The 25,171-nt window shown below is 43.1% G+C and overlaps 1 protein-coding gene across 1 annotated transcript in view; it reads right to left on the reverse strand.

The window, feature by feature from the left end:
- The window catches only part of LOC126203738 (DNA replication ATP-dependent helicase/nuclease DNA2-like), a 156,442-nt gene that overhangs the window by 94,842 nt on the left and 36,429 nt on the right, over positions 1–25,171 (reverse strand). The window contains exons 5-8 of the mRNA XM_049938106.1: positions 10,848–10,994; positions 8,420–8,669; positions 6,983–7,297; positions 6,764–6,894 (exon numbers count right to left, since the gene is read on the reverse strand). Of these exons, the coding sequence (XP_049794063.1) occupies positions 6,764–6,894; positions 6,983–7,297; positions 8,420–8,669; positions 10,848–10,994 (843 nt within the window). The remainder of the gene's footprint in view (positions 1–6,763; positions 6,895–6,982; positions 7,298–8,419; positions 8,670–10,847; positions 10,995–25,171) is intronic.

The following is a 25,171-nucleotide window of genomic DNA, read 5'->3' on the forward strand; positions in this document are numbered from 1 at the left end:
AATGACATTGTAATTTTGTCAGAGACAGCAAAGGACTTGGAAGAGCAGTTGAATGGAATGGACAGTGTCTTGAAAGGAGGATATAAGGTGAACATCAACAAAAGCAAAACGAGGATAATGGAACGTAGTCGAATTAAGTCGGGCAATTCTGAGAGAATTAGATTAGGAAATGAGACACTTAAAGTAGTAAAGGAGTTTTGCTATTTGGGGAGTAAAATAACTGATGATGGTCGAAGTAGAGAGGATATAAAATGTATACTGGCAATGGCAAGGAAAGCGTTTCTGAAGAAGAGAAATTTGTTAACATCGAGTATGGATTTAAGTGTCAGGAAGTCGTTTCTGAAAGTATTTGTATGGAGTGTAGCCATTTATGGAAGTGAAACATCGATGATAAATAGTTTAGACAAGAAGAGAATAGAAGCTTTTGAAATGTGGTGCTATAGAAGAATGCTGAAGATTAGGTGGGTAGATCACATAACTAATGAGGAGGTATTGAATAGAATTGGGGAGGAGAGGAGTCTGTGGCACAACTTGATTAGAAGAAGGGATCAGTTGGTAGGACATGTTCTGGGGCATCAAGGGATCACCAATTTAGTACTGGAGGGCAGTGTGGAGGGTAAAAATCATAGAGGGAGACCAAGAGAAGAATACACGGAGCAGATTCAGAAGGATGTAGGTTGCAGTAGGTACTGGGAGATGATGAAGCTTGCACAGGATAGAGAAGCATGGAGAGCTGCATCAAACCAGTCTCAGGACTGAAGACAACAACAACAGCAACAACAACATCTAGATCCAGTGATAAAAAGTAAAGCTGTATGGCATTGTTGACTAGGAGACTTCCTTTGACACTTTCTCTTAGTGAAGGGTGCTGTGACTTTGAAGTGTGTGTGCCCATTTTGGATGGCTGTGATGAGTGCCTGTAGAGTTTAGTGTCACATTTGTGTAATTTTCAACAAGAAAGAGGACATAGAGAGTGAAACCCAGTACTGGTACATACCCTTCTGGTTTTGAATAGCAAACAAGGGCACTGTCAAGTTTATCGTTTCCATGTAACAAATTATCAGCAGTCTCACATATCTTCATTGACTGGAGAGTTTTGTAGTTTAATCCAAGTATTAGTGCATAGTCTGCTGATCACAAATTTTACACCATCACTTCTCTTCCCATTGCTGGCCAAATCTAGTGAAAATTTCTTCCATCAGCAGCAAACTGACTACACCAGAGTCAAGCACCACTACACAGGTTGTCAACCACAACTAAGGAAGCAGATGGTGCAGTGATTATAAGACTTAATTGTGCAATAGATAATCACAGTTACTGCAAATAGTATTTCTATAGATTATTTGGACAACTAGTATAACATCTGAGTTCTGACTGCATCATATAAATGCAAAGCAGATAATTCATCTGGTTGTGTACCCATCACATGGCCAAAACTAGTATGCAAATTGAGCAGTCAGGTTTGGGATTTAATGCCAGTTCTCAAAGCAGGTACAACCTGATTCTGTCACATGAATTTTCTTATTTCTTGCATGGAGAGTGAAATGAGATTAGAGTGGATACTGAAATATGTAAGTCATTTTTCCTCTCACTCATATCCAAATGGAACAGGACAGCAATTTGCTAATATTAGTACAACGTACATTTGGCAATGATCTATATAGTGGGTTGCAGATGTAGATAAAAATTAAGATGTTCATCTGTATTCTCAAACTTGTCATTGATGTTAAGGGCTTCAAAGAGTCCAATGTCTCTGAAGTCTTCCCTGTGTTGAGAAACTCTACCCTAATGCAGTCTGAATGTTAAAATTATATTTCCCTGGAATTTATTGTTTAGGAGATTGACTTCATCCCAACCACCATCTTCTATAAGAAGGGCTTCAACGGGGAATATTTCCACAGTACTCAGTGTTCTTTGGTTGTATTACAATACAGAATCACTATTATTCCATTTTCCAATTTGATTACAAAAACAATCAGCATTCTTCATGTATCTCATGAAACAATTTTTGAATGTGTAAAATGTTAGCAGTATTCTTGCAGCTCCAAAGTTGATTACGGATAAAAGGTTTTGAATACCTCTACAATTGTTATCATCAGGAACTACTAACTGCCATGACTAGTACTGTGATTCTTGTAACTAGTAGCCAGGCTGTAATCATCAGACATATTGCACTGAGAAGACACAAATGGGCTTGGAATAAAATCTCCCCTTAATAACAGAGATTACACTGACAGGGAACTGAACCCTGGTCAACCCAAATGTATGTCCAGTAGTTCACCAGTTCATCATCTCATTCAGTCAGCACCGAATTCTCAGTTACACACATTACTAAGCACATAATTATTGCCTAGTTAGAACTGTTACTATGAGCTGATAATTCAGTTTTTTATGACAAATGGCAATAAGTAGATGTGTAGTATAAAACATTTCTATCATTACACATAATTGATTTTTGAAAACGCAATTGGATAGACAAAAAATCTTATCACGAAGCAATGGCAAGGGAACACACATATAAAAGATATTACACAGGCAACCTTTCGGAGCCAGTGGCAGCTTCTCCTGACAGAGGAATTGAAGGGGAAAGAAGAGGGGTGCAGGAAAAGGACTGGTGAGATTTAGGAAAAGTGGTTGAGTTTGGAAAAGTTGACCAGAACCCTGGTTCAGGGGAGACTTACTGGACAGGAGAAAAGTCATGCCTCCTCCTTATCCCATCTGGTAAGCCTCACCTGACTCGGGGTTCTGTGTGACTTTTTCCAACTCTACCTCTTCTCATAAACACCAGTCCTTTTCCTGCATCCCTCTACTTACCCCTTCAACCCTCCGGCCAGAAGGAGCAGCCACTGGCTCTGAAAGCTTGCATAAGTAATACCTTTAATGTGTGTGTGTTCTGCTGTTGCTGCTGCTTGGTGAGTAGACTTTTTTATCCATCTGATTACATTATATTACACATAACTGTGTGCTTCGTAAAACTATCCTTGGTCACTACAAAGCTGTTAAATTTTCTAAAGGTACGGAACACAACAAGCACATTAAAGAACATTATGTTATGATATGTACAGACTATCCAACACAATTTCAATTGGATTCAGGAGTAACAAAACAATTTTCATAAATATGAGGCTCGCTGTCTTTAATTAGGTGCAGACTCTAGTTAATCTCCTTGTGTGATTTTTAAATACATCAATGATTATATATAAACAAAGATGCTGTGACTTACCTAGTGGGAAAGCGCTGGTAGATAGACAATAAAAAACACACACACACAAATTTCAAGCTTTCGCAACCCAAGGTTGCTTCATCAGGAAAGAGGGAAGGAGAGGGAAAGACGAAAGGATATGGGTTTTAAGGGAGAGGGTAAGTCATTCCAATCCTGGGAGCGGAAAGAGTTACCTTAGGGGGAAAAAAGGACACACACACACACACACACACACACACACACACACATTCATCCGCACATATACACACACAGGCAGACATATGTAAAGGCAAAGAGGTTGGGCAGAGATGTCAGTCGAGGCGGAAGTACAGAGGCAAAGATGTTGTTGAATGACAAGTGAGGTATGAGGGGCGGCAACTTGAAATTAGCGGAGGTTGAGGCCTGGTGGGTAACAGGAAGAGAGAATATATTGAAGGGCAAGTTCTCATCTCCGGAGTTCTGATAGGTTGGTGTCAGTGGGAAGTATCCAGATAACCCAGATGGTGTAACACTGTGCCAAGATGTGCTGGCCGTGCACCAAGGCATGTTTAGCCACAGGGTGATCCTCATTAACAACAAACACTGTCTGCCTGTGTCTGTTCATGCGAATGGACAGTTTGTTGCTGGTGGAATGTTTCTTTATATATTTATACTTCAGCATGAAGAGCTTGTATCATCTGTGCTAGAAATTAAAATTTTAAATACTGTTAGCAAGAGCTGACGTGATTTCAAATACAGGCAATTTCAAAACCAAAATTAGATATCTGAAGATAGTGTTGAAAAAAAGAACACTATGGTGCACTTCGGGCAGAACTCTGAAGCATTAGTCAATCAGACAATTAAACAGAGCAGATTTCATCCCTCGACAATCTCCCACATGTATGCCACTCAGCTTGAGGTTGACAGGTTATCTCTCACACAAATATTTCTACCCATCTCATAATCCAGGCAACACAGCAGGAATCTCTTCTTCTATTAAAGTGCGTGTCATTTATGTTGGCGGCCGAGTTTATGTTCGTTCTGCGCATCTGACGTCACAAAACACAGTCAGCCAATGAACAGAGAACGACGTTGCCAGATCTCGACTGCAGTGCAGAGCATGGACGAGTGTCTTCAGTTTTAGAAACGTTCAGTCATAAAAAAAGTAATAGAACAAAAGCAATGTCTTGATAGCAGACTTTCTTTTATAGAAAGTTTGGAAAAAGCATTCTTTATACCAATTGCTTCATATTCTATTAATTAATTAAACCAAACAAGCAATAAGACTCCTAATTCAGGTGATAGCAAGGAAAGGTGTTTGTATCAATCTCACGAACCGCTTTTTCGCAATAAAGAACAGCGGTAATTGTTTATTTCCTATTGTACTTCGACGAAGCGTGAGTAATTCATAGTCATACCAACAGTGTTGGTCAATATTTTGCGTGACGTGCTACAGTCCTCTTGGCATTACGTAGTCAGCTGAGGTGCGTTAGCGTAACGGTTAAGGTGTTGGGCTTCTATGTGAAAGGTTATGAGTTCAAACCTTGTCCGATGCTTAATATTTTCATTATTTAAAAACAATATCGAAGTGCCTTACATCACGAATTATATTCGTTTGAATGCAATTTTTTGAAATTTCTAGTGCTTTGTCTCTTCATTAACCCTTTCGCTGCTGCAGACACGTGCTCTCCGCATTCCGCGCTGTGCGCGATTTTGTCATCACTGCACTGCTCGCTTGTGCAGACACATGGTGTTCCCACTGCTTTGACACACTTATCATTCGATTTCACAAAAACTATTTGGCCCAAAAATTTGATTTTTACACGTCTTCTTGACTGGTACTTCCCCCCATAAAAGACTTAATTTTGTTTCGATGTTCAACGCAGTTATTATGCAGCATTAAATGTAGTAAACCATTGCAAGAAATTTTTAAGAGTTTGCAGAGGTAGAAGTCCATAGCGTATACTTTCCGTATGGTCGATTTTAGTTGCCACAATGTTGAGAATGAAATGTGGACAAGGTACCTAAATTTCATATAAAATTTACTGTATAACAATATCTCATTTAATTTAAGTACGACATAGGTGTCGTATGTAATATTGAGAAATATTCCGTCTTTCGCGACTGTAATAAAAGTTTTATTTACACCAGACGCGTTTGGCTTTATTTTAAAGCACTTCAATCAATGAAAGGTATGGCACATACACAATGGTACTCATGTTCTCTTTCTTGTTTTTGTTCCACAGTCGCAGTTTTACCAATGATACTGAAATATATTCCTCTTCTGCAACTGTAATAAGCGACTTATTTAGACCAGACGCGTTTCTTTCTTTTGAAGCATCTTCAGTGGACAGTATTTTGTCTCCTCCATTGCCAAGTCACCTTTCGTAGTTTTGCGCTGCGGTAACACAATATTCAACGTTTGTGTTGGCTGATCAGTGTTTTAGCAAATAAATGATGTTTGTGTGTGCCACACACAAAAATTATATTTGACAATGCTCAGAGCACTTCACTGATAGACGGTATATTCAAGTCCTAATGTTTTTGTAAGTCCAAAGTTTTGTTTAATGTATTTTGTCTACTTCCTTTTGATTGATTGAAGTGCTTTAAAATAAAGCCAAACGTGCTCAGTGTAAATAAAACTTTTGTTACAGTCGCGAAAGACGGAATATTTCTCAATATTACATACGACACCTATGTTGTACTTAAATTAAATGAGATATTGTTATACAGTAAATTTTATATAAAATTTAGGTATCTTGTCCACATTTCATTCTCAACATTGTGGCAACTAAAATCGACCATACGGAAAGTATACTCTATGGACTTTTACCTCTGCAAACTCTTCAAAATTTCGTGCAATGGTTTACTATATTTAATGCTGCATAATAACTGCGTTCAACATCGAAACAAAATTAAGTCATTTATGGGGGGAAGGTATCAGTCAAGAAGATGTGTAAAAATCTAATTTTTGGGCCAAATAGTTTTTGTGGAATCGAATGATAAGAGTGTCAAAGCAGTCAGAACACGATGTGTCTTCACAGGCGAGCAGTGCAGTGACAAAATCGAGCACAGCGCGGAATGCAGGGAGCACGTCTTTCTGGCAGCGAAATGGTTAATGCGGCCATGGTGGCTTTACTTCATGAACTGCGCGCTCCCCCCTAAACGTAAGCTTGCGAACTATGCTATATACTATGGCGCTGCTTCTATTGGCGCGTGCGTCGTGTGCAACTGGCAACGCAGCAATCTCCCGCGTCTGGGCGGGCATGCGCGAGCCGCCAAGATAAAAGAATTGAACTATAATACACAGTATTGTAATGTGATATATAATAATTAACACTAAAGTAGTCTTACAGTTAGTAAATTTATACAGCCAATAATGGTCAATCTAATCTTTAAATCACAAGTTTTTCAGTATGGAAGTAATCTCATCAAATCAGATTCACAAGTATCTCCAAATGCCCACTGTGTGGCAAAGTACCAACAAAATTATCTACTGTTTAAGTGTCAAAAACAATGTAACCAACTGATTAAGTATGTTAAATTAAAACACACGTTGTATGTAAATGACAAGAGACATACCTCAAGTAAAGTAATAGGCCCTTGTTAACATTGTAGCCCAAGTCTTGCAACATTAGTATATATAACATAACCTGGCCCCTGTGTTCTGAAGAAGCTGTCGCTCTGCCTGTCTTCAGTTCTAATGGAGCTAACTGAAATGAGTCGAAAATATGATTGTTTTAACAGGATGCACAGTGTTATATATCATTTCAGAATACATTTCCTGAATTCTTATACAACCTGAGAATTGTTAGCAGGTGACTTGATCTTCACAGTGACATCTATTTTTCCTTTTACTCCTAGTCGTGGAGACCATATATTCTCCTCCACATCCTCAATATCGGTCACTGCAAGGCCACAACGATTCTTATGTGGATGTGTCACGTGCTGTGACACAAACTGCACAATTCGAGGCACAAATGGCATTATCTCTGCTCGAGCTTTATCACTTGACAGTCCGCACAGAAGCAGCTGACGTAAATTATCAGGATTTTCCAAGGTTTTCACCACCAACTGTTCAACACTGTTCTTATCCTGAATTTTGTTCTGAAGTACCTGCAATGAGTGGCAACGAGTGTAATTAGCATGGCTGAAGTCAAACACTAACATCTGATAATGCTAAATAAAGCTCTATTGAAATTATATACACAGCACCAAAGTCTTATTGCACTTCTTAGCGTTTTTCAGTGAGTTAATTATGTTGGAGACACTGACACAAATGTAAGAAATCTCACTGTCACAATTATTTACATGCTACAGAAAAGACAAAAAGATCAGAAATAAAATACTCAGGTAAGCCAACAGAGCAGTATAAATAAAAAGTAGCTCCTGGTTTTGTACAGTCCCTCTTAAAAAAGAAAATCTACAGTATATTTAAAATTACTGGGAAACAGAACAGCTGGCCAGAAATTACATTCAGGAGATGAAACTGCAATGCTGCCTATGGACATTTATAAAAGTAGAAAAAAACTTTTTTCTCACTTTTATATGCGTATTTCGAAAGTGCTATATATTCAACTCCTGGAGGTAGGTACTGGCTCACTTCTCAGTTTAATTTTGCAATTTTCTCAAGAGACTTGTCTTTAGTTAGGCGTCTATAGGCAAATAAATATGCAACTTATGTAGGTAACTAGTTATTATCTTAACCATGAAAATGAACTGCTTGAAATTTTTTCAATCAACAAAAAATTTAGATGCAACACATACAGCTTTATGAGGGAATATTATTGCTCAAACAGAAGTACTGTGCAGCAGACAGGCATTTGGTCAAGGAAACCTAGATGAGCTACCAGAAAAAGTTATTTTACAGGGAACCTGTATGTCTCCTAGCTGTCTAAAGGATGACTTTATCTGAAAGTTTTGCTAGAAAATGTCCTCTTCCATGTGTCTCATGCCTCTTCAATTCAGTATGTAGTAATTTATCATTATAAAGACAAATGCATATTTCATTTTATTTCCACACATAATTCCTGAATGTCACATCTTTCAATTCAAATTATTGTAAGCTACAGTCATCACAACCACAGCACTTTCCAATAAGTGAGTAACTATCAAGTTATTTCATTCACTAATAAGTGAGAGTCACTATATAGGTCAGTTGATGCAAAGAGCAAAATTTTTCTACTAGGACCAAATGAAGTTATCTCCTCTGCAATACCGTAAGATCCAGTTACAAACCTCCTGGAGAATTGTGTGCACTAATGAGCCAATGACAGCACAGGCAGCTGCAACATCCACCCCACGAAACCACTCTGCAAGGACAGCACGTCGCCTGCAGAAAAGTGATCCAACAACAGAAGTTCCAGACACAAGTAGATCCGAGTGGTGGACAAGTATTCCTGCCTTCAAATCTAGGTACCATGATCCTTTTTCATATTTTGCTCCTATGATGCTCACAACATCCCCTTCTTTGACCGGTAAACTGGCCCTGAATGAGTGGAAGATAAAAATAAATAAGAAAATGGATGAAACATGAAAATTTTTTCCTATCTAAGTTTAGCCTATAAGTATGCACATTCCAAGATAGCAACACTGTTTCTCTGTTTGTAAAATGTTGACCTAATAGATTAAAAAAATGGTTCAAATGGCTCTGAGCACTATGGGGCTTAACATCTGAGGTCATCAGTCCCCTAGAACTTAGAACAGAACTTAGAACTACTTAAACCTAACTAACTTAAGGACATCACACACATCCATGCCCTCCATGCCCGAGGCAGGATTCGAACCTGCGACCACAGCAGTCGCGCGGTTCCGGACTGAAGCGCCTAGAACCGCTCGGCCACTGCGGCCGGCAACAGATAAAATCAAACACTGGGAAATACAGGATGAAATAGTGACAATGTTATGAAAAGGATAGATTGCTATTCACTGTATACTGGAGATGATGTGTCTCAGACAAGCACATTGTGACATTCACCTCCTTTATTTCCTCATTGATTGTCCTCTGTGTCAATGTACTGTGTTGCTATACTGGCTGAAAAGTAGGGGATGGAAGTTCAACACTGACTACTTTAAATGATGTAGCTGACAGGTGCATAGTTGCGTTTCACAGTTCTTTACTTTCACTGTTCACAACCCCCAAATATACACAGTTAATATGGCCAGTGGACTATTGTTTTAACTTTTGATAAGCCTCATTAATAGTTTGCAGGCATATGTCAGCATATTGCTACAATAGTTTTCTGTTGAATATCTATGAGCAGTAAAACCTAACCACACAGTTCACAGTTCTTGCCAAATAATACAGTACATATTGAGCAGACACTGACATTGTTTTAACACATGGCCTATTTCTGTTACACTATTTCAGGGTTAAGTTGATCCATTGTTGTTGATCTAACCAATATGGTCTGACTCAAGCCCAGAAATTGGGCCTTTATATATCATCACAATAACAGGTACTGAAACTACACATTGTTCGATGTATAATTTACAGAAATTACAATTAAAACATACCTCATTAAATTAACTGAATGCATCAAAACATTGGCTCTTTTTAACAGTTTCTTCTACCATAAGGGTTAAACTGAATTATTTGTTTAAATCATAAAATTAAGAGATGTAGTTACACAAACAATGCTTTTGACAGAACTGGTAATTACATTGGAATTAATTAATGGCTGGCTTTGTTAACATGTTTTCGAATAGAGCCAAACAGATCCAATAAGAATACTATTAGTTGTTCCTCCAAATGTTTAGAATTATTACAGAATTTATATTTGTTTACAAGTCAACAACAGAATTTACAATTACCGATCTCATCCTATAATGGAAGATATTAACTAGGAATAGTCAAAATAAATTAGGAAATCAATTACATACATAAAACTAAGCACAAAATTAGATCTGGTGCTATCTTCTTTAAGACTGAGGACCAACCTTTCTCTTTTACGGAAATGCATATTATACTCACGTATGTTAATGGAAATTAGTCAAAAATGAAAAAAAGAATTTTAAGGAGGCAGATTGTAAAACAAGAGGGGAAGTAAAAACAACCCAGCTTGCTTCATCACAACTTGAGAAAGACTGCTAAACAAGGAAGTTTTTGGAAAAAAAGGCCTTCTGAATTAGACAGAAAGGCCAAGCCAGCCAGAGACAGTGGTCGTATGTGTGGTAGTTGTGTTTGCGTAAATGTTTTTGTGTATAGTGTCAATTCAGAAGAAGGCCTTTTGGTTGAAAGCTTCCTTGGTTAGCAATCTTTTTAGTGTGCCTGTCTGCAACTCAACATCTCCATTACATGGTGATCTAAACATAACTGAGTGAAGAATTTAACATTTGAAATACAGCAACATTATTAGATGCAGAACAGCTGGAGAAGAAATTTAATGGAATCAGCACCAGGTTTGTAACTTTACTCATCTAAATAAGTGTCCAAGACCTTGGCCAATGCATTCTTCACTCTGACTGAAAATTATATAAGTAGGATAACATTAGAAAAGCAAGTAACAATGTAGCCTACTTAAGACCCACATTTGGCATGTGTATTTCATGCTACTCATGCAGTGACTACAATATCAAATGAACTTGTTCTTGAATACAGTCATTCTAATAACTTTTCTGTTACATACTGAAAATACATCGAGTTAACACATTATCAGCCACATACCATGGTGGTCGTAACTGGCACACAGCAGTTCGATTGGTTTCACATGACCTCAATTGCAAAAACATATTTACTGGTACTTCAGGATCCTTCCATGTTTGAACAACATAGCACATTTCACTACCAGAGAGATTTAATGTCTGCTCTTTGCTGGAAAAAAAAGACAAAACAAACTGTGTTAATTCACATAACCATCATTCTCAAGAAAGAAAGTACTAGAAATATAAGGGCTTATCACTGATAATGATCTAACATTGTCAATGGCAAAGTACAACCCCTCAGAAGATTACAAAATTCATCAAGTTACTAAACATCACTAATTCTACAGGCTTCAATGGTGTTACTGGTAGTGCTCACTTGAGAGAATAACTCCTAAGATATAATTGTAATCAAGCAATGATTCATGGCATATTCCCAACAGATTTAAATATGCTACCAATTGTTAAGAAGGTAGTGAGAAAAGATTGTAGCCAATCCTCCATACTGTACGATCTGCACTTTGTTCAAACACTAAAGGAAAGAGGAAAAAAATTGGAAAGGGAATTTAAGTTCAAGGAGACAAAACAAAAATGTTGAGGGTTGCTGAAGACACTGTAATTCTGTCATATGACAAAGGACTTTTAAGATCAGCTGAACTGAATAGAAAAGGTCCTCAAAAGAGGTTATGAAGTATCAATAAACATGAAATAAGAGTAATTGAATTTAGTCAAATAATGTGATGCTGAGTGAATTAGAAAGCAAATGAGACAACAGCACAAGATTTTTGTTAGTTAGACAGCAAAACAATTAATGATGGGCAAAGTAGAGACGACACAAAATACAGACTAGCAATAGCAGGAAAAGTGCTGCTCAAAAATAGAAATTTGGTAACGATGAATATAAAATTAATGAGTTAGAAACTTTTTTCTGAAGGTATTTTCCGGAATTTAGTCTTGTGTGGAAGTGAATGTGGATGTGGATGATACCCAGAACAGATAAGAAAAGTATAGAAGCTTATGAAATGTAGTGCTGCAGGAGAATGCCGAAGATTACACAGTTACATAGAACTACTAACAAGGATGTAATCAATAGAACTAGGGAAAAAAACAATTTACGACAATCTGGCTGAAGGAATCCGTAGGCAGGACACATTCTGATGTATCACAGAATCCTCAACTTAAAAGTATGAAGTCTTTTTCATTGTTCCTGTCTGTGACTCAAAGCTTCCTCCATGAGGTGAGTAGCAATCTATCTTTCCCATACTGATATTCTATCCAAGACTTGCCATTGTAATAATAGACCTACTCAACAGCCTATTCAAAACTGTTTGAGAACATGGCCCACTTTAGATACCGAGGAATGCTACCTTTTAACTAAGCAGAACTTATTAATAGCCTATCAGCTTGGTTTTTGTGACGAATTCTCTACAGAGAAAATAATAAAATACCTCACAAATGAAATCCCGGAACAGCTGAACAACCTAATTTATGCAGATAATTTATTTTTCAACCTTAATTAGCCCTTTGAATGTGTAAATGCCAAAATCAGAATGCATTGTAGCATTGATGGCACCCTTCTTGCATTGATTGAGTATTAACAGCATTAACAGAAAGCACAGAGCATAATCAACAGATTGGCAGAGAATGAAAGTTTGACTCTCCAGTACAGTGTGCATTAATATGAAATTCCCTGGCAAAAACTGGTTGGTCAATTGGAGGAGGGAACAAAACAGCGAGTTCATCAGTCACATGATCTAATGTGACAAAAACGAAGGTAGGAACTATACAAACAGCACAGTCCAGTGAAAAGTAAAGAACAGAAAGTGGAGGGGGAGGAAGATGGGGCAGGCAGGAGGGGGGGGGGGGGGAGGGGGACACGATGAGAGCAGGAGCGACCCAGGGATGCTAAGTGCATTGGGGCATCAGTCCTGCCACCGACCCTTCCTGGTCCCCACACCATACCATGATCATGACAAAATGGGAACACCACCACAGAAAGAATACATAAGAAAAGGGGAAACAAAATGGCCCACAAGGTAAAAAAAAACGTAGGGGAGCGAGGGTGGGGGGGGGGGGTGAGAATCTAGCCTGAGTGGAGGCAAGGCCAAAGCCTCCATAACTAATGCCAACACAAACTGAGGTACTCCAATTACAGAGGAAAATTCAGGTACTTAAACCTCAGGGAACAAACCTCTTTCGCGTAGAGAACTAATGACAGAATCACCATGTGAGGGTCATCTGCTAACACCCGGGAAAATGAATGGCAAAGACAAAGAAGTGCTGGGAGAAACACCGAGCAATAACCTGAAGACCACTCATTGAGACTGTATGTAAGAAAACTCAAGGGAGAGAGGACCGTCTGATAAAGCAGAGGGGCCAATAGATGCCCATTAGTTCCACAGTAAACACTCCACACATGGCAGGCAGGAAATCTTATTCCATGCCAACAGAAGACCTGACAGCATATCCCATGTGACTGGCGGATTTACAGGCATCGCTGTAAAAGACAACAGCATCCCGAGACTCCAATAGGAGTAAGCAGAACAAACGATGGAACATAACTGGAGCAGTGGAGACTTTCAGATCCCAGAAGAGATCCTTCCAAATCTGGTGTCTAACCAAGGGCAGGAGGTCGGTAGAGTATGTGGAGAAGAGGGCAAGGACGGAAGATGGAAATTGTGGAGGAGAGAAGCGAGATGGAGCCCAATCCGTAAACCTATATAAGGGCAGGCAGTGAGCGACTGACGTTCCAAAGCTGCGAAAAGAATAGAATAGGAGAGGTTAGCAGGAGAAGAGCGGATAATGATTGGATAGGGAACAGGAGCTGGGACCACCAAACTGAAAGAGAAGGGATCCTGTGTCAACCTAGGGTGAAAGGCATCAGAGGCTAAATGGATACCACAATGGGAACCTGGTCTGAAACAGAACTTATGCCCGATAAAGGCCGAAAAGAGTCAAACGATCTGCATCTCAAGAGGCCTGGGCAAGGAAGCGAAGAACATAGAGTTTACAAAAATAGCCAACCTTCAGACGGTGGATCTGGGGCAAACAAGTAAGCTTGTTTCAAAAAGAAGATTCAAGAAACAGAACAGGGGGACCATGCCAGACACTGTGCATAGAGGTAGATCACAGCACGTCATAAGTGAACCACCATCTATTTAAGGGGAAAGAAATTAAAACCATGCAAGAGTGTCCATGCTGAAGCATACCGGATGGATCCTGGATTTGTCACTCTGCAGAGGCCACCAGGTGGGAGTTAGCCCACTTACAGAGATCATCCACATACAGAACAGGGCCGACGAATGGTCCAGTGGAAGCCAAAAGTCCATTAATAGTGATGAGAAAAAGGACACTTCACACGCAGCCCCATGGAATGCCATTCTCCTGGGTCTGCAGAAAGCTGAGAATGGTGCCAAACCAAACTAGGAACGATTGGTGCGACAAGAAATAGTGAATCAAAATCTGGAGGGGCCCATGAAGATCCCACTCGTGGAGCTTAAGTAGGACGTTATGGTGCCAAGTCTTACAAAGACTGAAGTAAACTGCAACAAGATGACGGCATTGAGGAAAGGACTGCAGAACTGCTGTTTCCAAAGACGCAGATGATCAATCGGAGACTACCCCCCCACTAATCCCCTCCCCATCCCTGAAAGAGACACTGGTAAGGAGATAAAAGGTCCTGAGATTTGAGACTGTCGCTGACAACCTACGAGAGTGTGGAGTGTAGCCTTCACCTGTGGCATAGGCACAGAAGAACTTAGGGAGGAGACACAGCATTTCCAACATGCCCACTTGCTATGTTTGATTAAGTAATGAGCTTTGGCACAAAGATGTTTAAAAGCAATGAGACAGGCAGAGGATGGATGTTGCTTATGATGTCGCAAAGCATAATGGCGATCAAGGACAGTGGTGGCAATGGCCATACTCCACCACAGAATTGGCCAACAGTGAACAGGCCCCATTGAGCGAAGAACAGCAATGCCAGCAATGCAAATTATCTTATCAGACAAATCACAAATGACTTCATCAATACAAACTGACAAAGAATGTGCAAATATAAACTGGGAGGTATACAGAGGCCAATCAGCACATGGAAAGCCCAGCTGGGAACCTGGTCATTGGGATGTGGGAAGGGAACATGAGGCACAGGGAAGTGGTCACTATCCAAAGGTCATTGTGTGGTCACCAGTGTAACGAAGGAAGAAGAGGAGAGGATGTAAGTGAAAGATCAGTGGCAGAGAAAGTGCCACAGACGGCACTAGGAGAACCATCACTAAGAAGGTACAGGTCGGTTGGCTGGTTGGTTTCAAAGGATGGGAAAGGGATCAAACTGCGAGGTCATCGGTCCCTTGTTCCCAGTAGAACAATAACCCAAGGGAAAGAAGAAAACAAAGAAGACATACGGCACAATATCAGGAGAAAGGAAGAACCAGAAGAATGACAGAAGGACAACAAACACTACAATGGACAAAACAGGACAAGAAACCCATAGAGAGCCACAAGAAACAGAGAGAAGAGGTTAAAAACAAGAAAGCAGATTACCATAGCTGGCTGACCACGAGAATAAAAAATGAGAAGCCAGCCACTCTGCAACACATTAAAACCTCCACCCTAAAAGCCCTAAGGTGGAGGATACAGAGGGACAAACGACATGTGCTAAAATTCAGATCAAATGATAAAACCCACCCTCACGAATAAAACTTAAAACTTAAGTTTCTGTTGAGGAATTGTCATCCAACACTGAAGGCAGGGTGCTGGTAAAGTTAAAAAAAGTCCACCACAGAGCGGCTAAAAGTCGGCAGTCCAGCAAGAGGTGGACGACTGTCATTTGGGAGCCACAGCAATACTGAGGTTCGAACCCGCGATGGAGGAGGTAGCCATGTGTGAGCCACACGTGGCCAGTGCGGAGTCTACAAAAGACAACTGATTCCCTGCGAGAAGCCCGCAGAGAAGACTTCCACACATTCACAGTCTAATTAATGACACACATTGTGCATACTGTTATGCCACTCAGACTGCCAAAGCCGAAAAACCTTACAGTGTAAGACAGAATGCAGGTCAGTTTCAGAGATGCTCATCTCCAGGAGCAGTTTCCGTGTAGCCTGTCAGCAGGTTCATTGTCTGGGATTTCGACGTGTCCCGGGGTTCCATGCAAACACCACTTAACGACTAGACCGTTCGAGGTCAGAGATGGAGTCCTGGATGTTTACTACCAAAGGATGGCGAGGGTAGCAGTGGTCGATAGCTTGTAAGCTACTCAGGGAGTCATAACAGAAAAGAAATGACTCACCATAACAGGAAAGGATGTACTGAAGTGAACGACATATGGCCACAAGCTCTGCAGTGAATATACTGCAGCCAGCGGGCAAGGAATGCTGCTCAATATGGCCTCTGTGAACATAGGTGAAGCCAACATTACCATCAGCCATCAAGCAGTGTAAACAACTTCAGAGCCACGGAACACGTCGAGAATCGAGAGGAAGTGACAGCAGAGAGCGGTGGGGTTAACGGAGTCCTTAGGGACATGCAAAAGTCCAGACGAAGCTTTGGCCGAGGTGTACACCATGGCCGTGTAAGTGAATGGACCTCAAGTAGAGGTGGTTAAGGGAAGGACTCCAGTTCGGAGAGAAGGGATCACACACGAACCGCAATCGTGAGCCCTGACCTGGGCTGCCGACGCAGGAGATGAACTGCCACAGGTGGGAAAAGGAGATGGTAATTCAGATGCACAGGATAACTACGAATGTATGCAACATAACTGGCGAGCAGTTGTGCACATTGGTTCTGCAATGGAGGGACTCTGGCCTCCACCAGGACATTGGTCACCAGACTCGTTCTAAAAGCTGCTGCCACTAGGCTAACACCATAGTGGTGCACTGGGTCTAGGAAACGCAACGCTGAGGGTGCCACCGAACTCTAAACCAGATTCCCATAGTCAAGGCAGAATTGAACAAGGGCTCTGTAGAGCTGCAGCAGCTTAGAGCGATATGCAGAGCTCGGGAAGCGGAGAGCTTGAGGTGCTGCCAGCACTCCCGCTTTAGCTGACAAAGGTGAGGTAGCCAAGTCAATAGGGCGTCGAAAACCAGTCCTAAGAATCAATACCTACAGTGAGTGGATCATCATTAAGATAAAGTTCAGGTTCCAGATAAATGGTACGACACTGACAAAAGTGCATGACACATGACATCGTGACTGAAAACTGGAAACCATGGGGTAGAGCCCATGACTGCGTCTTGTGAATGGCTCCCTGTAGGCGCCACTCAGCAACACCAGTACTGGAAGAGCAATATGAAATGCAGAAGTCATCCACATACAGAGAAGAGGAGACCGATGGCCCTACAGCTGCTCCTAGGCTGTTGATGGCCACTAAAAATAGACACACACTCAATACGGAACCCTGCAGAATGCCCTTCTCCCAAATATGGGGGGAGCTAAGGGAGGCACCAACTTGGACATGGAAAGTACGAAGCGACAGGAAGTTTTGGATAAAAATCTGGAGCGGGCCCACTCAAACAATGTGGTAAGGATATGATGATGCCAGGTTGCGTCGTATGCTTTATGTAAGTCAAAAGAGACAGCAACCATGTGTTGGTGTCTGGAGAAGGCTGTTTGGATGGTAGACTCGAGTGACACAAGATTATCAGTGGTAGATCAACCCTGGTGGAAGCCTCCCTGACGTGGAGCCAGTAGGCCACATGACTCCAGGACACAATCCAACCACCGACACACCATACATTCCAGCAGCTTACAGAGAACGCCGGTGAGGCTGATAGCTATCTGAGTTTTAGCACCAGAATGATGGTGCTCTCGAGCCATTGCGATGTAAAGATGCCATCGCACCAGATTTGGTTGAAGATGACGAGGAGATGTCGCTTGTAGTCAGATGAGAGATGTTTAATCATCTGACTGTGGATCTGATCCGGCCCAGGAGCTGTATTGGGGCAATGTGCAAGGGTGCTGAGGGGCTCCAACTCTGTAAATGGGGTGTTATAGGGTTCACTGTGGTGTGCAGTGAACGATAGGACTTTCCTTTCCATCTGCAGTTTGAGGGTGTGAAAGGCTGGAAGGTACTTCTCCGATGCAGAGGCTCGAGGATAGTGCTCAGCAATCACGTTTGCATCAATAGAGAGCATGCCATTGATGTTAAAGCCAGGGACACCTGTTGGGGTCTGGTACCCAAAAAGACTTCTGATCTTCGTCCAGACTTGGGAAGGTGACGTATGGCACCCAATGGTCGACACGTACCTCTCCCAACACTACTATTTCCATCGTTTTATAAGCAGGTGAATGCAGACACGGAGGCACTTAAAGGCTGTTAGGTGCTCTAGGGAAGGATGCCGCTTATGTTGCTGTAGAGCTCGTTGACGATCTTTAATTGCCTCAGCGACTTCCAGCAACCACCAAGGGACTGTCTTTCACTGGGGACTTCCTAGAGAACAAGGGATCGCATTTTTTGCTGCAAAAATTATCATTGTAGTGACTTGCTCAATCACAAACCGAGGACTCCCTAGAGAACAAGGGATCGAGTTTTTTGCTGCAGAAATTATCGTTGTAGTGACTTGCTCAATCACAACATCGATGGCATCACATGCAGATTCAATGGTGACAGCAGAGGTGAAGGCTACCCAGTCTGCTTAAAGTCCATCTGTGTACGCATCCATGGGCATGGTACCAGGGGAATGATAGGAAGATGAGGAAGTTGTCCAAACTACACAGGTCGTCATGTGCTCTCCAATGGATAGATGGGAGGAGTCCTGGGCTGCAAATTGATAAATCAATGGCTGATTAACTACCATGAGCCACAATGAAATGTGTGGTGGCCCCAGTATTTAAGCGGAATAGGTCATGTTGGGACAGTAAATTTTAGACACCTCAGCCACAGCCAGTAAGTATGGTGCCACGCCACAGAGGTTATGGGTGTAAAAATCTCCCAAAAGTACGATAGGTTTAGAGAGTTGATCAACCAGTGCAGCCAATATATTCGGGGTACCACACCATCTTGAGGGAGATATACGTTGCAGACAGTTATTTCCTGTGTTGTCCGTATCCTGACAGCCACAGCTTCAAGAGGAGTTTGAAGCACAGGTTCACTTCATACTGAGTTCAGGGCATAAACCCAAACTCCACCTGACACACTATTATACTCGCTACGGTTCTTGTAATATCCCCTGTAGCTATGAAGGGCAGGGGCCGCATTGCTGGGAACCAGGTTTCCTGGAGGGCAATGCAGAAAGCAGGTGAAGTTTAACAGTTGCCGTAGCCCAGCCAGATGGTGGAAAATACCACAGCAATTTCACTGGAGAATGACATGATCGTTAGACTGGGAAGGCATGAAACACTCAATGAGATAGTCTACACCTTAGGGTCACCTGCTGTCACCGACTTATTTCCTGAACAGGCTATATCCATTGTGTCTGAGAGTCTGGCAAGATGTAGGCCCTCAGCAGACACCAGGAATCTTCATCTCATCCTCAGACACAAAGCGTGTAGGCAGCGGTGGTGTGGGTGCCACTGCAATTCCCTTGGTCTTCGGGGTCTTCTTTCTGAATGTCTCTCGCTGATCCTTGGGTTTCTCTGGTTGGGAGAGCTTCACTGATTCAGTCTCCAGGACTGAGGATGAACATGAAGCCCTACGACCAGCTGCTTTTGGGCATTTCATCAGCTGGCAGATGTCATCTTTCCCACTAGCAGAAACGTGGGGAGGGAGTGACCCAAGGGATCCCTTCCTAGTGAGAGGAGCCAAAGAAGACTTACGCTTCTCTGGCTGAGAAGTAGGGACTGGTGTCCCCAATGGGTGGGGGGACAGTGCTCCCGAGGTAGGTGGTGAGGGACCAGCAGGGAGGGAAGAGGCCCCCACCAACAGGGGCAGCTGTAGTCTTCCAGCTCTGAGAGCCGACTGGAACTCGCAGAACTGATATGGCTACAACTGTTCTCGTAGCGGTGGTATAAGAGGAGGTCATAGCCACAGGATGTAGGCACTCAAATTTCCTCTTGGCCTCTGTGCAGGTCAGTCGGTACAGGGTCTTCTTTTCCATGATTTTTCTTTCTCACTGCAAAATCCTGCAGTCTGGTGAGCAGGGAAATTATGCTCTCCGCAGTTGACACAGAGGGGATGTGAGGCACATGGAGTATTGGGATGGGATGGACGTCCACAATCTCGACATGCGATGCTGGAAGTACAGCGGGAAGACATATGGCCTAACTTCTAGCACTTAAAGCACCACACTGGGGCAGGGATATATGGCTTGACACCATAGTGGTAGACCATCACCTTGACCTTCTCGGGTAATATGTCACCCTGGAAGGCCAAGATGAAAGCACTGGCGGCAACCTGATTATCCCTCGGACCCCAATGGATGCGCCAGACAAAATGAACTCCTTGTCACTCTAAGCTGTCGTGCAGCTCGTAGTCAGACTGCAAAAGAAGATCCCTGTGGAATATAATACAATGGACCATATTTAAGCTCTTATGAGCAGTGATGGTAACAGAAACATCCTCCAGCTTGTCATGAGTGAGTAATGCCCTTGACTGGGCAGAGGATGCTGTTTTTGTCAAGACTGACCCTGACTGCATTTTGGCCAAGCCCTCCACCTCCCCAAACTTGTCCTCTAAATGCTCTACAAAAAACTGATGCTTCAAGGTTCGCTGCCATTCTTAGCCTGGCATTCCTCCCATGGTGTGGCCAGGGAGGCGATTGATTTAGGATCATACTTCCTTGCATTATACTGAGACTTGGAATGCTTAGAGGCTGCTGGCATTTGACCACCAGCAAGTGATGACATGGTACGCTTCATTGCACGTCATATGCCCCCATGCCACCCACTCCGACCAGGGGCCCTACCCCACGGGTACCACCCAGCCGGAGCAAAGGCCACCTGGCAGGATGGCCATTGCTCGGAGTCCCGATGCCCCAGGATGACGGGCATCTACTCCTTGTCATGTGTGGGGAGTTAACGGTGCAGGCATCACTAGAGCGATCCCTGTGCAGTCAGGGGGCTACAACCAACAGGGTACATGGTGGCCCCACCACAATGGACTGGCTACTGTGCTGGATATCAGGTGAAAATAATTCCATGGTCCTCCTTGCATTTCTGGTAGGCGATGATAGATTTTGTTGTAATTCTACTGGATTATCATGCATAACAATCCAGGTTAGACATAAAGAAGCTGAGGGGAGGTCATGTCACTCGGTCAGTGGTTGTCACAAAAAAGGATGGGGTGACATCCATAAATAAGATGCCAGCTTCAGGTTGAAGGGGGGAGATAGCACCTCTGGGGGCACCAGGGGCGGTCTTATCTCGGGACTTATGTTTCGCTTCTTCTTCTTCTTCTTCTTCTTCTTCTTCTTCCTCCTCCTCTCTTTCAGAAGTGGAGGAAGGCAGGACACAGAGGGAGTACAGGCTTCTGCAAGATCCATAAAAGAAAGACAGCAGGCGACCTTGGGACACACAGATGGTGTGCCTTGTGGCCAAGTTGTGGTAGCAGGCTTCCAGCGTGAAAGACGCCGGTGAGAGGGATCCCGGGACAGAAGGCAGGAGGAGATGGGGTGGAGGAGCCCCCACACTGGTAGGTGCCGAAGAAGAGGGACACTTCTTCAGTCAGGGAGGGGAAGCGGCTCCCGGAAGGATGGTGTGGGAACTGCAGCGAAGGAGAAGGGAGAGTGGGACAGAGTTGGGGTAAGGAAGAGGTTGGAGGGGGAAAGGATGTAACAGACATAAAATATGAAGAAAGTGAAACCGGATGGAGTCTCATATTTTTGGCGAGCCTCAGCCTAAAACAGGCGATTCAGAGACTTGTACTCTTTGATCTTATTTTCTCTCTCATAAGCTGGGCAATCTGACGAATGAGGAGCATGGCGATCATGACAGTTGACACACACAGGTGGTGGAACACAGGGGCTTCCTTTATGGAGTGGGTGTCCACTGTCACCGCACAGAGGGTCCGCCGTACAGCGGGAAGACATATGCCCGAAACACGAGCACTGGAAGCACGTCATGGGTAGTGGGACTTAAGCTTCAAGTCACATATCTAGCACATAGCCTTGATCTTCTCTGGCAGGGTATCCCTGTTGAAAACCGGGATGAAGGCACCGGTAACAGTGCAGTTGTCTTTACAACCCTTCTGCACACATCAAACAAAATGAACGCCGCGTTGCCCAGAGTTGATCAGTTTGCAGTATGAGGTCCCTATGAAAATCATTCCCTGAGACACATCAGAGATTGGTGAAGGGAAATAGACACTGGGACACTGCCAAGACAATCACAAGCATGAAGAGCTGCAGACTGCATGGCAGAAGAACCTTTGATCAACAGGGAGTCAGACCACATCTTACCAAGAGACGTCACTTCACCAAACTTGTCCTCGATATTCTCCACAAAAAACAATGGCTTTGTGACAGTGAATGTGTCCCAATCTGTCCTAGTACAGACGAGGTAACGGGGAAAGTGTTTCATCCTAAGATGGTGAGCCTGGCTCTCTTCCCACGATGTAGCCAGCGAAGGGAAGGCTGCTGAGTCATGCGAAGCACCATTCAATGATCCTTCATCATCCCAAGAGAACATTTGAGAACAGCCAGATTTTTGCAGCTTGATACACTTCACTTCATGCACCCACCGTCCACCCTGATACCACCTACCCTGATCATAGACTCTCCTCATGGTTGCCACCCAACCCCAGCAAGGGCTGCCAGGCATAGTGGGCATTGCCAGTTCTGATGCTCCAGAAAGACAAGCAGCCACTCCTTGGCCTACATGGGGAAGCAACAGCTCAGGTACCAGTAATGTGATCCCTGTGTTTTCAGGGGGCTCAACCAGTCAGACTGGCTACATGTGCTGGTGACCTAGCAGGGTGGAAGGGGGCTATGGCGGTGGAGGAAGGGGGAAGAGAATCCATACTGTAGACACTAGCGAGGGAGTTCTTCCCCAAATGGCTCACACTAAAGCAGAAAATTTAGATGTGGTGGTCTAACCTCAAGTGGAACTTAAATGGCAAAAAATATAAAAAAGATGAAAGACAACAGGCAGGAGAAACAAAACTGCAAGCAATACAAGGAACCAGGGGGATAGCCAGGTCGACATAAATCAGATCATCGAGGGGGGGGGGGGAGAGCAGTGGGGGGGGAGAGCAGTGGTGAGGGAGCGAGCATAGGGAGCGACGGGTAGAGTGAAGGAAATGCAGCCAGGGAAGGAAGAATGGCCTGCAATAGCTCAGGGCACCATGTGTGCCACACACATACTCACAACTGAACTGTGAACCCCCTGGGGGAAATTAATATCTTCAAATGCAGTAAGTGTTGGCATCAAATGTAAGTGTTTAGCATCGTTTGACATGCCAGGTTGTAAGCTGACTTGCACTTTCTTCAGTGCAATGTCATTATTTCGTTTAACTTTGGTTTAGCACACGACTTCTTCCTAATGTCCTACGGTGCCTTTATTGTTTTAGATGGTACGCATTACCAGTGGCAATTCAGGGACAAGAGGAATTATTTCAAGCTGTAATTGAAAGTTGGAGTTCTTTGCAGAAACAATTTAGGGTGTTATTTGATAGTCCCCCCTACAGTAGATGCTTGGCTATTAGCTGTTAGGGCGTGAATATGATGTCCAACAGCTGATAGGTAGGGTATTGTTCAATGTTTTATCTGTTTTTCAGGTTCTAAATGTCAATCTTAATTCTTTTAAAACATTTCTCAATTACTTAAAAGAGTTACAACTGTTGTTTTACTTCAGACTTCAGATATGCTTGATAATGAGGGCTAATACCCCAAAACTGCAGAGTGTATAGCAACTTCTGTCCTGTAAGATTTTGTTGACAAAGTATTTTACAGCTGTGGTGCATCTGTTTAGCACAATCATGTTTCAGAACAGTTGCGGATGTCCTACAAACAAAAATGTACTGAAATACTCCTCTTCACCAAACTTGTTTCAATATTTTCCATAAAAAATAATGGCTTGGTGGTGGTGACTATATCCCTGCCAGTCCTTGTGCAGACCAGATAGCAGGGAAAAGTTTCACACCAGGACAGAGGGCCTGGTCCTCCTCCCCAGGGAGTAGCCAGGGAAGTGAAGGCCAAAGCATCATAAGAAACACCATCAAATGATCCACTACCAACTAAAGAGATGGCCATAGAAGAATGGTCAGTTTTTTGAACCACCCACTCCGATCAAGGGCTCTCCCTGTGAGTGCCACTCAGCCACAGCAAGGCCCCTATGGCACAATGGCTGTTCTCAGGAGTTCCAATGCTCCAGAATGGCAAACAACCACTCCCAGGCATGCACATGGAGGCAATAGCTCAGGTGTCAGGTCTGGAGTGCTATCTCTGTGTTGTCAGTAGGCTCATCCAGACGGGTGAGTAACTGCTGTGCTACATGGACTGACTACCCATGCTAGTGACCTATTGAAACAGGAGGGGGGAGTGGAGGGGGGGGGGGAGGGTGCTACAGCGGGGAAGGGAGAGGGGAAAGAGGGAAGGAGGGGAGGAGATGAATCTACACCATACATGCTAGAGAGGTAGTTCTTCCCCAAATGAATCACACTATGGAGAGAAAATTTAGTAGGTCGAACCCCAAAGGGGCACAAAAATCGCCAAAAAAGAAATGTAAAAAATAAAAGGCAAGGAGAACAAAAACCAGAAGGAATACAATAAAGAAGGTGGATAGCCAGGTTGACACAAGTAAGAACACTGAGTGGAAAGGGGGGGGGGGGGTAGGAGACAAGGAGCGAGGATGAAGGGAGGAGGATGTAGGGAGAAAAAAAAAATGCAGTCTAAGACGGATGAATGGCCTGCAATAGCTTGGGGCCCCATGTGCACCACAATTAAAACTCACAAAAGAGCTGTGAGTCCCCTGGAAGGGTCCTGACAGATTCAAGCTGTGTGCCAGACTGAGACTAAAACTCAACTTTTGCCTTTCGCAAGCAAGTGCTCTACCAACTTAGCTGCCCAAGCACAGCACTTGACCCATCCTCACAGCTTTATCTCGACAAATACCTCATGTCCTCCCTTGAAAAACTTCACAGAAGTTCTTACGTGAAACATGCAGGAATAGCACTCCTGGAAGAAAGGATATTATGGAGACATGGTTTAACCATAGCCTGGGGGATGTTTCCAGAATGAAATTTCTACTCTGCAGCAGGGTGTGTGCCGATACGAAACTTCCTTGCAGATTAAAATTGTGTGCTAGGTAAGAGAAGTTCTGTGAACTCGGGAAAGTAGATTACATACTTGCGAAGATAAAGCTATGAGGACATGTTGCCAGTCAAACTTGGGTAGCTCAGTTGGTTGAGCACTTGCCTGCAAAAGGCAAATGTAAGTCCAGTACACAATTTTAATCTGCCGTGAAGTTTCAGACTGG

Source organism: Schistocerca nitens, chromosome 9 (assembly GCF_023898315.1).
Source record: "Schistocerca nitens isolate TAMUIC-IGC-003100 chromosome 9, iqSchNite1.1, whole genome shotgun sequence".
NCBI classification, from domain to species: Eukaryota; Metazoa; Arthropoda; class Insecta; order Orthoptera; family Acrididae; genus Schistocerca; species Schistocerca nitens.